Source organism: Centruroides vittatus, unplaced genomic scaffold, assembly GCF_030686945.1.
Source record: "Centruroides vittatus isolate TY-2023 unplaced genomic scaffold, ASM3068694v2 contig_2565, whole genome shotgun sequence".
NCBI lineage: Eukaryota > Metazoa > Arthropoda > Arachnida > Scorpiones > Buthidae > Centruroides > Centruroides vittatus.
In genome coordinates, this window is record NW_027121627.1 from 188,333 (window position 1) to 202,942 (window position 14,610).

General features: G+C 30.5%; 1 protein-coding gene across 2 annotated transcripts in view; it reads left to right on the forward strand.

The window, feature by feature from the left end:
- LOC136971463 (E3 ubiquitin-protein ligase RNF220-like) overlaps positions 1 to 14,610 on the forward strand; it is a 67,681-nt gene that overhangs the window by 36,819 nt on the left and 16,252 nt on the right. For both annotated transcript variants that reach the window (XM_067265919.1, XM_067265918.1), the window contains exons 10-11: positions 3,027 to 3,113; positions 12,039 to 12,097. In XM_067265919.1, the coding sequence (XP_067122020.1) occupies positions 3,027 to 3,113; positions 12,039 to 12,097 (146 nt within the window). The remainder of the gene's footprint in view (positions 1 to 3,026; positions 3,114 to 12,038; positions 12,098 to 14,610) is intronic.

Consider the following 14,610-nt stretch of genomic DNA (forward strand, 5'->3'; position numbering starts at 1 on the left):
TATCATATGCTAAAAACTTAGAACTTTTAGTATATTGAAAAAATATTGAAAGATCAAACAAAAGTTGATTGGGCTGCAATTTGAAAAAATTGTAGATCTACTATAAATTTCCACTGTCATCCATCTGTCTTTCCTTAATCTTGAATGGTGTTAGATAAATGAAATTCAAGACAGATATGGAAAGCTTAGTGGCAGGAGGCCCCAATTAGCTACAGGTAGGCCTCCTACAACGCGGTACCTTTACAACATGTTTTCGCTTCAACGCGGTTGGAAAAACGTGGAAATTTTCTTACAACACAGTACTTTTACAACGCGGTTTAGGGTATTTAAAAACGAATTATCTTTCACATAACAGAAAAATCACAACGGATCACATAAGTGCAGTGGAACTTGATGAAACAAACTCAGATCTTGAAATAAGGCCAGTCAAACATTCTTGAACAACTATAATAAGTGACGATGAGGACTGAATTTGTGAGCATAACGTTATGTTTCTTTTTAACTTTGACTTGAAATCATAATCTTTTTAGTTTTTATATGATGTTGAATTTTATTTAAGCTTTTTATGTACATAAATTTAAAAAATGATGAAAATGTTACACCATAAAAGGCAGTTTTTCTCTTTTTTAGAACTGAATTCCAGTTTTTGTATTATGTTGGTGTCTCCTATAATGTGATTTCCCACAATGCAGTATTTTCAAGGAACATATCTACGGCATTGCAGGAGGCCTACCTGTATATATGAACTTCTGATGTAAGGCTGGAAGTCATGTTATTTCAATTCAAAAATTTTCCCCTGAAAGGAGTTAGATAGATGATCAGTATGACTCCATTGCTAATGGAAAAGTATAATGTACAGGGGCAAAACACTGCAGTATTAATTTGAGGTGGAGAGCATATACTTTAAATTAAATAAATTAAAAATATGATTAAAAATTGCAGCACAGCATTGTGACAATGTCACAATAAATAATATGCTCATTTGTTTTTGAAATTGTTTTTGTATTACATTGCTTTTGGACTTACAACAGGATTTGAAATTAAAATAAAGAAACCAGAAGCATTTCAAAAGGGAAACCAAATAGAAAATCCAATTAGAACAGAAAACCAAAACACTTTAAGAAAATATAAGTAATTTGAACAATTTAAAGTAAAGCTCTCTTAAAAAGAGTCAAGCTTATTCTTGTAAATCAATACAATATAGGGATTAAGAACTTCTCAGTCTGAATAAGAAGAAAATTATTAAATTTTGGAAAATTTTTGAGAAAATAATAGAGCATAATAAAAACAACAATAAATTAACAAAGTAAAAAAAATTGTAAGAAAGCAAATGGAATATATAGTGATGACTTTAGAGATTGTCCAAATAAAAGTCAAAATTGGAATGCCTTTGAAAAAAAATTAACTTCATGGTTTTTGGCTGATGCATCTGACAAGTCTAAATTCCAGAATAGAAATAAAGTTGCAAACAACAATTGAAAAATGTATGACAGCAGTATGAAATTTTTAATATGAAAAAAAATGAGGAAAAAAGTAATGATTGTGACAATTACACATCTGTATCTGTATCAGGGCATTCAAATCTGGCCTGGGAAAAATTCTCAATTTCCCCCTTTTGAAGGTAACTTATTGTCACTCTTACTATTTATACTAGTATTAATTATTTCATGTAAGTTGAAAACAAAAGTGACTGTGATTACCATATCATGAATGAAAGTATGAAAATAACCCATTTACTTTGTATGGATAACTTAAAACTATATAGTAAAGCAAATGCCAAAATTGATTTTTGATCAACATTGCTACATATTCAATGAGGACACAGAAATGAAATAGTCAACATTTCACTTAATCTGTGATCACATGTGCTAGCAGTGTTTTCTGCATCTATTAGTGTTTTGCAGTAATTTTTCACCAAATTAGCTGTATTTCCATGATATCCTCATGATACATGCTGTCTATCTGACTGTAAAAATTTCAGTTGAAAAAAATTTTTTCTGCTTATAAATTTTTTGAGGGCCATAGCACCTTGAAAAATTGCTGTGGAAATTTTTTATCTTGCACAAGTTTTCATTACAATTTTTTTCATATGATTGCATGTTTAAGATGATTTTCTGCACTGATGTCAATCATGGAAACTTTACAAGATTGCCTCAAGAGGGAGTCCTGTCTTACAGATGTTTGTCAACTAATTGGCAAATGCATTTGGAAATAGTTTAACCGCCATTACTGTATCTCAGAAATGTATACAGAAAGGGCTGTATGCATTTGCTGTATGTTCAGGCAACATAACTTTCTCCTGTCCCTATATCTACTAACGAATTTGTGCAGACTCATTTGCAATGATTGGGACAAATTCTTCACCTTTGAAAAATTGGGAATCTATGCTGTACTGTTGGAGAATCCTGTAATGGGGGTGAACACAAGGTACAGTACTGTACATTGGGGCCACAACACAAAAGTTTGCTAGCCACCTAGCTGAGCACAGGATGACATGGTGAAAGGAAAGCGTACCATGAAATTTGCAAAAAAAGGTGCTTGAACATAACCACAACCTGTTATGGGCTCAAACAATGCTACTCAAAGGCTACAGTGACTGGAAAATCATTTTCATATGGGAATCTCTTTGGTTTCCAAAGAGATTCCCAGTTTCTTAATCCTTTCCTGCAGTCTTTTAAATCTGTACCATGTTTCTTAAATCTTCATTTCTTATTCTTTCTCATTTTGAATGAATTAGAACTTTTTTTATTAGAATGTTCTTTTCTCATTGTCTTTGTTCAATTTTTAGCTTAAAATTCTGTAAAATAAAATTTGCAAATGATAAATAATCTAAATTAAACAATATAAACAGGATTAAATTATATCACCACCTTGTGATATAATTTAATCCTATGAATGATCTAAAATTTCTTGAATATGAAAAATCTTTCTTGAAATTTCTTAATATGAATTATCTAAAATTTCTTAAATATAGTAGAATATTATGAAAGAAAAATTTAGAATATTTTCCCCCTAACTATTGAAAGATATACTGAAGCTGATGTAATCCCATGTACTTCTGATGAACCTCTAGAAAATAAAGAAAGACAGGAATTAAGGAAAGCTTTGTTAATGTAAGTGTAAGTTAATAATTTTAGAATGACTTTTCAGTTATATCTATTTAATATTCAATTTTTTAATATAATGAAAAATGGTTTCAGAATATATTCTCTTGATTATTACATGGTATAAAAGAAATATTTAAAGTCATCTGGTTAAAATAAGGAAATAATTGATTCTTTATATTGCAGTTTTCTATCTATTAACAGATCATTCAAATTTTGATTGTGTGGTGATCAATATCCTGTAATTATTGTTACATTATTTTATTGTAATTCTTTTTGGCATTGATTATATATTCCATTCATGGCACTAATGTTTTACTAGAGCACTTCTGTTGAATGTTAGGAACTGTATGGAGAAAACATGATAAGAGAATGCAAAAATATGTTTTATATATTATCTAGGTATAGTAACAAAACAAAAACATAGTTATGTTTTGTAAAGCACAATTGGATAACTCATCCAGATATGCAAATAGCAAAACTAATAAAAAACAAGTAACCAAATGCTTTGGCCAATTTTATAAAACAGTCATTTTTATTTCATTGGCCCTTCTTTGCTCTATACAAGTCCCACACTTGCTTGTGGCATGGAGTCTACAAGCTTTTCACAGACCTTGATGAGAATTTTTGTTCACTCCTCCTGCAGGAGTGCAAGTGGTGATGAATCAAGCTTTCTTCTTGCAAACTTGTTTTTCTCAAGTAACATTGTAAATCTCCAAGGTTCATGTCTAGTGAGAAAAGAATTAGAAAACCTCAATAGCATTGCAACTTCCATCTGTCACATGGAACTACTTGGCATAGAAGTCAGTCCTTGTTGCATTTAGACAGACAGTATCTTGTCAGATAACAAGCTTTGCATCTGGTCATATCTTTCAACAAAAGGCTTGTATTATTGAACATGGAATTTTGCAAAATATCCATTTTATTGGAAGCCTTTTGGAAATGATTTCTCTCAATTGCAGTGATAGCCTCTGTTCCCCATGCTGATGACTGATGTGAACATCCACAATTGCTTACAAATATATAGCCTACCACTTTATATACTGTAGTCTTTTTTTTCTTTTGTTGGATATTCTTCATAACCAATGTTGTTAACAATAAAGAATGAGATTTTCAAGCATCCTATCCTCCCCTTGGAAAAACAGAGTAGGAGAACAAGAATGGTTTGACTTTCAGCAGTATGCACTTCTTGGTTGAAATCAATAATGACTCAAAAAACTTCCAGAAACAGTGGTGTTCTATAACAACATAGTATAGTGTACTAATTAATTAAATTGTTCTGGAAAGAATTTTTCCAAAAAATCATATTCCCCACATTTATAACCATAAACTGTCCAGTTCCAAGTTTCTAGAATCATATATGCCTCAAGCTTAAAGTACTGAAATAAATACCTCTATCTCTTCCAACAAGACTTTCTAGTCATTATTTTGCAATTGCCTATGACCTTTCTCTTCTGTGCAATGTGGAATCAGAATATTCCAAGTATTTGCCATGCTGTTGTTGGAAATAGTTAATTTTGTATGTCCAGCAGTGGCGTGCTGTCATTGGAAGCGATGGAAGCGCTGCTTCCACCTTCCAATGACCATCCCTTGTATTTTATAAAATATAAATTTTCATATTTTAATGTACTTTGAATTAATTAAAATGAATATTTTATTATAACTGCATTATGTATCTTTTACAAATTTCTATACTATATGTGAAAAAAACGATAAGATTGCTATTGTATATTTGAATAATTCAGTGGCGGAAGGAATGTCGAAACTGGGTCAGTTTCCAATCGGCCAGATTATATAGGCATTGGCACATGCGGTTTACAGAGCACCAACCTCACCCGGTTTAGCTGGTAGAAGCAACACACGCGTAAAGCGTCCAATATTATATCCCAGACTGGTTCTGAGCTGTTAGCCGCCTGCCTGTCAACTTCCAAGCAGCCAGATTATAGGCATTAGTGCATGTGCTTTACAGAGCACCAACTTCAAGGTTTAGCTGGTAGAAGCAACACACGCATAAAGCATCCAATTTTATATCCCAGAGCAGTTCTGGGCTGTTAGCCGCCTGCTAGATATTTGGCCACCCTCACCCGATTATGTGAATCATGAGCAGACTAGATCAACGGCGGGCAACCCTCGGCCCATGGGCCAGCTACGGCTCGCGAAAAGTTTCTATCTGGCCCGCGAGATCTTTGATAGATTATTAAATTGGAAAAATAACTAATTAATAGTTATTATAGAATTGGAATTAGAATTGAAAAATAACTAATTAATAGTTATTATAGAATTGGAATTAGAATTGAAAAATAACTAATTAATAGTTATTTTTCCAATTCTTTGTAATTTTCGAAAACGATAAGAGAAATAAATGTAGTAATTAACTTTTTATTTATTTATTTCATATTTGCAGACTAAAAAAATTACAATTAAGTACTATGGCTTGCGGAAAAAACGTAAAATTTATTCTGGCCCATGTTATAAAAAAGGTTGCCCACTGTAGACTAGATTTATAACTTAACCCAACTGATAGGAGTTTACTGGCATGTTTTTATGATAGTTCTGTATAGTTGACATGAGTTAAAAAAAAAAAAAACTCCATTAAAATATTTGATATATTTATTCTGCATTTATTCTGCTCTCCCATCTTATATTACTTATGGATTTCAATGTTAAACTGGTGATATTACGATTTAGTATGTCCCATCTGTAAGGGGATGGAGAAAAAACGTGTACAATTCTAGTACAGTGTTAAAAAATTAACTGCTACTTTGGCAGCATCATTTACAACCAAATTTAATGAATGAGACATACAATGGTACAAAAAAAAGCTCTAGAATTTATTTTCCTTAAATTTACGATTTATATATCCATTGTCATAAAAATTTGTCTTTCCAATGTTTTCCCAAGACTACAGATATTCAGGTACAAAGTAACCGGTTTCGACTTATTTCTACTAAGAAGTAGTTAAATAATTAAGAGATTAGGGAATGGGGACATAAATAAAACCCTGCCGAAAGAGCCAGAATTTTACTTAAACAAACCGAACTAATTACTAGCTCAGTACAGTGGGGAACTGATTTCCGTATACACCTGGTACTAAAACGAATTACAGTAGTTATAAAACAAATGACTATTAAGTTTAACATATTTACATCTATGGTGAGAAACATTTAAAATTGTGGCGTCCTTTGAGATATACTAGTGATGCAACAAAAGAGGCATTTGACATTGACCAGTATCAACACCCTCGGGATTTGGCAGCCTGCGTGCATGCACGCGCCGCACACCTACCAGGACGTCTCTGATTCCATTCATTAGCCACTCGTAGGGAGCTATTTCACTAAGTGGATTGTTTTAAGATTTAAAGTAAAGAATATTTTGCTATTTATATGTACGTTTCTTCACAAAGTTATATTTAATTATAAGTTTCTTTAAAAGTATATTCATACAATTGAAGAATTTTTTGTACTAGGTATGTATATTCGTCACACATTTTGTTTTACCAAGTAAGTTTTTCTGATAATTTTAATTTTAGCCCTTATATCGTGGCTAGTGATTCAAAAATTTATTTTAAAAAAGTTTAGGCTAAAGACCATATAATGAAAAAGAAAACATTATTAAAAGAGAAAGACCAATGCCTAAATTAAATATAAATATGTCGACAAAAAAATTTCGACATTTTGACAATAAAATTTATGACGAATGACGATTCTTTCGTAAAATTGAAGCAGTTTGGAAATCAAAATAGAATAGAATTTAACATTGGTAGACAATATAAAATAAATATTGAAAATTATAACAAGATAATTACGATTAATAGATATATCTAAATTAATAGATGTTATATGTTTTTTCTCAAAGCAAGAATTGGCATTTAGAGGGCGTAGGGAATTTATTGAATCTAATAAGAAAGTTCAATATAATTACCTCTGTTATTTATTAAGTACGTCAGATAATCTATTAAAAATACATTTAAAGAAGTATATGGTTTTTACTGGCTTATCGAAGAAACAAATACGAACAGGCCCTGACGTGCAATTAATTGATTGCCCCTGTAAGTCGGCTTCTTACAGAAACACAGCTTCCCTATCATCAAATGTCACGGCACGCCACTGATGTCCAGTTTGACCTGTTATTTCTTGTAAAAAATATAATTACCATATTTACTTGAATATAAGACAACCTTGCATATAGGATGAGGTGTGACTTTAAAGATCAAAATGAAAAAAATTAGATTTATTAATACAATTCTAATTTTACTTTGTTTAATCACAAATAAAATATCAAATGCACATAAATGCACACATTGTCCCGCAAAAATTATTGGCATTTTAAACCAAGGAAAAATCTTGTAAAATCGACAACATAATTTGTTCACGTAAAGCAAGACAATCGGGAACTTTTTTGCCAATTCGTAACAGTCGAATTCACTCTTCATCGATTACACTTATGAGTTTCTTTGAATTATGATTTCCAAATAATTATTTGTTTTCATGTGGGAATGAATGAAAACTTTTATCGGGCTCCTGTGTAATTTTGGAATTCAATTCAAAAGCTTTGCTTTTCCTATTGCTATTCGTCTTTACTCCTGACAATACACAAGAATGATTCAAATGTCCCAGATAAAATACTTTTGTTTTTAAACACCAGAAGGTGAGAATCTGATAAAAAATACAAATACACAGTTTACAAAAATTATACAAAAATGAAAAGAATCCTTCGCTCGCGCGTATAGGACAACCTAGGTTTTTGAAGCAGTGAAAAATGGATAAAAACCTTGTCTTATATGCAAGTAAATACGGTAGATATTTTCATACATACACATTTCTGCTACATTACAATAACTATACCTGTCTTGATGTAGTGTTTTAAGAAATAAATCATGAAAATGAATAATAAAAATAAATATTGTAGGGTGTACAAAAAGTCTGTGTAAATTAAGAGAAAATTATGCAAGAGGATAACTCTGAAAGATTTTTGTTTTGATGTTTTAATACAAAGGACCTAATTTATTTCAATCATAGATCTTTTACCTCAGATTGATGATACTTTTGCCATTTGCCATTTGGATCCTTAACCCTTTCCATGCGGTTATACGCCTTTAGGCGTATGTCACGTGACTTGCCGTTAATTCGTGATGCGGCATACGCCTTTCGGCGTAATTAATCAAAAAATTTGATTATTTTGCGTTATATTCGATTTTCCAGCGATCTTAGCTTTGATTCGCTATTCTGTAGGTTGATTGACTTTGTTTAAGCCAAAAAGTGTTTTGTGACCACCCCTGGACCATAAATATTTCGGTAAAATAGACCCTCTCCCTGCCAAGTAATTAGAGACATAGTGTAAATAATGGCAATAACTTCTCCCCTGCTCTAGCTAGAGAGCTGCGGTTTCTTTTATTTAAAAGAAGACAGATGTATCTAACTAACAAATGTACAAAGTTTAGCGATTTTCTATAAATTAATTATTTTTTTCTTTTGTTCGTAAGCTTAAAATTTTAATATTATTTTAAATTTCTATTAAACTAAAAATTAAACAATCGTAAACTGTAATATGTTCTTAATCAAACGCAAAAAACAGATTAAACATAGCGCGATTTTAAAGCTAAATATCGCGATTTAAAAATTATCCAAAAACTGCAAAAAATGCGCCGCATGACGAATTCCACTCAATTATTTGCTGTAGATCGCCAGCATGGAAAGGGTTAAGCAGTTGGATTGAAGATATTTTTAAGTTATTCAAAGCAGAGTCACCATTGGAATTAAATCATTACTGTTCAACATTTTGGATAGAAAAATTCTTTGTTAGAATGAGATGAGTTACCATTACTTTTGGTAGCATGTAAATCACTGTCAGATATATTTCTTAGCATTTCAATAATATTTTTTTGCAATAATAAAGAGTTGAAGCATGATTATACTTCCTTGATAAAATAATCAAAATTACTGAATATCCAATTCACACAATTTCAAACAAGTCAGAACAATCTAATGACCATATAATTACTTACAAACCAAAATGTCAGGTAATTAATAGAAAGAAATAAAGATTACATCTTAAAGTCAGAAATAACATTTTTATATATTGGTCAGATTTGACTCCTTACTGATGCACTAGATAACATATTTTTAATAATGACATAACAAATATTTCTATATTTTCTTTAAAAAATTATTTATATTACATAAAAATTAATAAGTCATAAAATTTCAAAGAACTGCTTTTAAAAGTTTAGATGATTTTTAGTAAACAACTAGCTTATTGATGAAAAATGAGTTCTCTGGCAGTTCTGTTCTTAAAATCAGTAATGGCTCACATCTATCTTATATGCTGAGTAACAACATCTACTTAACATATATATACATATACAGGTGTAATGTCAGTATAATGAATACTAGTTGAATGAAATTTTCAGTATAATAAATTTATGTTGAATCCCTGGCCAATTTCCTATTCAGCTCAATTCAAAAATGTTTCAGTTTAATAAATAAATACTATTATAATGAAAATTTCAGTTTAATATATTAAAAATTCTGTCTATTATGAAAAAAGTTTCATTATAACAAAATCTATAAATCATTCATTTTTAGTAAATGATAAATATTATGTCAAATAATCTGGCAATACTAATTATAATGTGTAGTTCAACTGGCAATGTTAATTTGAATCCTTAGTTATGGTTTTGCTAACCAAGGATAACTAATTCTGACTGCCTAACTGGAATGCTGTCTCAGTACAGGAATTATAATATCAAAAAAAATTTAATTAAACAAACAACACAAACAAAAATCAGATTTCCTTTAGCAAAAAATAATGGCTTCAAGCAGAAATAACAATCAGAGAGGCAGGATTCCAAGTAATCAGTACTAGTATATCTTTATTTTAGATGTTTGCTCACATTTTTCTTAATTTTTTTATTACAGTATAAATTTTATTCTGTATTTAATGTAACTTACATTCTGAAAATGTGAAGTTTGGTTCCATATAAATAGCAAGGTTGAGGCCAGAGTTTTAAATGCAAAAATGTGTACGTCGGACGTTCAGCGCCACTTTCCTGTAAGCTTAGAAGTTTGACAATGGTATTTCGAAAGTCAGTGGAATCATGCTCAACATTCCAAATGCCATTGTCAAACTTCTAGGCTTACAGGAAAGCGGCACTGAAGTTCCGACATACACATTTTTGTGTTTACAACTTTGGCCTCAGCTTCCTAATAATAATAGATAAATTGTGCTTTTAAAATCTTTTTACTTCAAAATGCAAACATTTCTTTTATTCTTGCATTTATGACTATTTCAGTATAACAAAATTTCAGTGTAATGAAAATATTTTGATGGTTCCCACAATTTTGTTATACTCACATTGCTTATCATGTGAATGAAGTGGTTGAATTGTGTACTGAAGTCTCTCTTTGCATTAATGCAATTTTATATTTGATATATTATTTTTAAATAAGGCAATCTGTGCAAAATTATATTAATACAAATTGACATGAGTTAAATAGTAAAAATTGAAAGACTTTTAATATAACAGTCTTCAATTATTTTTTTAAAATAAAAATATATGCAAAATTTCAAATTTATATATAAGATTTATATATATAAATTTGAAATTTTGCATATATTTCAACATGTTAATAAATTTTCAATTACGTAGTTAATTGTAAATGTAATTTTTAAAATAGCAATATTGAATGATGAATTTTCTAACAGTTTAGAACAGGGATGTCCAACCTTTTTGTTTCTCTGGGCCACTGTGGAAGGAGTCATGGAGTTTTGGGCCACAAGTGTATTATATATACTTGTGGCCCAATCCTAAAATATACAAGTATATTTAAGGATTAACATGTCTAGATTATAGTAATAAATATTAAAACTTTATCACGAAAAAGTATATTTAAAAAAATTACTTCTACAGACACTTTCAATTTTTACTTAGAAATAGATAAATTCATTTATTATAAAGGAGACAAACAAAAATTTATTTGAAAAACACAAATATTTGTTTTATTTTGGTCTCTAATTAATAAAAAACGACAAAACACCATTTTAAAATGCATTTTTATTTAACAATATATTTATAAATAATATGCAGCCCAAAAAAGTAGCCAATGCACGAAATGATATTTTTTATGCCAAACTAAAAAAAAGGGTAGCCAAATTTGGCACAAAGTAGCCAAATCTTGCAACGCTGGAAGGAACACTAAATAAAGCTAGAGTTGGGACTCAAAGGATTATAGACTCAAATGCGGGGAAAGGAGAGAAAGGACAAAAGATAAAGAAGTGAGGAAGGTTAGAAAATTAAGGGTCAATATTTGCATAACAGAAGGTCTACTTAACCTTTCTCACTACTTTTTATCTTTTGCTCTTTCTCCCCTTTCCTCAAATTTGGGTCTATAATCCTTTGAGTCACAACTCCAGCTTTATTTTAGTATTCCTTCCTCATTCATACATTTCCAAGTATTTGAAAATATTTCCTTTCCACTCAAAAATAAAATATGTATAAAGGTTTATGGCTTTGTGAAACTTGTTTTTTGAGTTTATGCCATTGAAATAAATAAATAAATAAAAAATAATAAAAATTTGTCGGTTTTGTTTACATGTTTATTGGGCCGCATTGGAACTTGCCTTGGGCCGCATGCGGCCCACAGACCTCGGATTGGACACCCCTGGTTTAGAATAAGATGGTTTTTCTTAATCTCATCAATAACTATATTTTATTAGAAAATAAAATTATTTTAAGTGGATCCATTTAAAATTTCATTTTCATTAAATATGCTGAATATCAAATTCCAAATTCTGATGATTTAAGTATTGTAAGATTTATTATATTAATTATTTTGATTTTCATAAATTTTTAAATTTAATTTAAAAAAAAATCGCTTATAGTTTAATGCATTTATTGACTTCCATAAATTGAATATTTTTGTTTTTAATTGAAAGGAACGAAAATCCAAACCAACAAAGATTGTTGCAATCTAGTAAATGGAATATGGAAAATGGTATGTTTATTTATGAAATAAATATTTTATTTAAATTAAATAAACCTTAACTTATAATAGATATATAAGTAAACCATTGTAATTTTAAAATTGGTTATACTGAAATTCTACACAGTTGAGTCACTTTATTATGACCACCAGCTAATATCCAGAATAATTGAAGCGTGCAATGCCATAATGTTGTAAATGCCAAAAAACAAACTTTTCAGGAGAGAGAAAAAACACTTTTTCTAATGAACAAACTTGAATCAAATGCTATAAAAATTATTTTAACAATTTACACTTTGGAATAAAACATTGGGTTTAATTTCAAACACCTAAGTATGATGGTAAGGAAACAAAAAAAGTTTAAAAACAGGGTTAGAGCCATAACGTTGTAAATGCCAAAATTGTGCAAGTGCATAAAGTTGTAAATGCCAAAAACAATTGCAATCATAAAATTAATGTTTCTACAGCTGAAAAACAGTTTTGAATACCAAAAACTTACATTTAAATTATTGAATTTATAAATTGTGTTTAATATCAATTTTAACATTAAAAACTGGCAATAATCTATTAGTGACTGCTTCCTGGCTTCAACAATGTTGGGCCCACAGTTTTGGTACTTGAACTGGGCTGTAATCTTTATCAATTGTAATATAATTATGATAAATAAAGGAAAATATAAACAATAAGGTATTAATTTAGTGTAATAAAAGTTAAAATGTATTTAAAAACTTCAAATTTGAAAGATTAATGGAAGTCCAAATATCATTTTGAAATATCAAATAATAAGGTGATACAGGTTAACTATTAATAAACTGGCATTCAGTTATCCGGTTCTGTATAAAAAACTCACTGCATTACAAATTGGAATAACAAAATGATGTAAATGTAAACCGTAACCTTTTACTCACCAAAAGTCACGTGGCTTGCACTTTGGCACTTAAAACATTATGGATTGCACATAAATTCATCTTCAAAATATAGCCACTTAGAGCGCCAAAATCGCCCAATATTTTTTTGTAGGAAAAAACATTGCATTTAAAATTCATTTCTTCAATAAAACGTATTTTGAGAAAAATGGCATTTACAACCTTATGGCATTGCATGCTTCAATTGCCTTTTTCAGCATGGACAGTAGCTAGATGATGTGTGACTGATTCAGTAAAATGCTGAAAGGTTGCCATAAGTATCTTGATCATGCAGATTACAATGTGTCTGACAGCTGCTAAAGAGTGCATTAAAGGTGGTCAGTTGGGTTTAAGTCTGGGAATTGGTGGCCCAGTGAAATATTTGGAAGTCTTGGTCATACTCTTTCAACCATTCTCAGACAATTCTCTCTGTATGATATGTTGCATTGCTGTGTTGGAAGATCCCATCTACCCCAGGAAGACAGTCAACATATATGGGTGTACTTGTTTTATAAGGATGGATACATATCCAATTTGGTTCAGAGTGCTTCCCGAGATATGAGTGGGTCTAGACAATGGCAAGAAAACATTTCCCAGACCATAACTCTGCCAACACCAGTTTGTGTTCTTCCAGCAAAGGTTATAGAGCAGGGGTCATGCTGCATAGCACACCAAAATTGCCACTTGGCAATATTTTTAATAAAGTGGCAATAAAAACCCTAGTCCACTTATTTCAAAATTCAGTGTGAAATTAAATCACAAAGCATGCTTCAGGAAAAACAGCAGAATTTTGAGCTCCTGTGCGCTGGGAGTCCTGTGCACCACACACCTATAGCAATGTCATGACATCACACAGCAAGTTTGGACAGGGAAGCAAGAAGTGACGTTGAATACCAAAGGAAGTTTTCATGCAATGCCACACAGCATTTCCAGATTGGAAATTTTTTTATCAACTGACAGAAAATTTGAGGAATATTTTGGGGTGTCATTTTTTTTCACTTTGATCTTTTTTCAGTAGACTAAAGCGTAAAAATTTTGACATGACAGAACATGTAAAATACTGTTTAAGCATTGTGATCAAATGTGTTATTTGAAACTAGCAGATGAGTTTGGCATTGTTCAGGCAAAAAATAACAACAGCAAAGATTAAAATTATTAGATTGTTTCATATTGCTAACCCTTCTACTATATTTTATTACAGTATTTGATTTGTATTTACAAAGGTTATCTTACATAAGAGTTTATCATATCGAGTGCCAATTTAACACATTTTAAAAATTCTTTAAATTGCGTACAGTAGAGGAATAAAGAATTTTTTAAATGTGTTAGATTGGTCACTCTGTGTGATAAACCCTTACTAACATAACCTTTGTAGTTATATAGCCAATCTTATCCATTTTTACTGGGTGCAAGAATTAGGTTCCCCTTTTCCAAAGCTAATTAGAGAATTTTTACATGAGTCTAAAAATATGTTTGATTTCTTGCAAAAATGCAAAAAACTGCATCTAAAATAGTACAGTAGAAGCCAAGTTTTTCAGAGTAATCCTTAACCCTCTTCCTCTTCCCCATGGGGGGAATTTTTGAAAATCCCTTTTTAGTGTGCATTCTCATGGCATACCT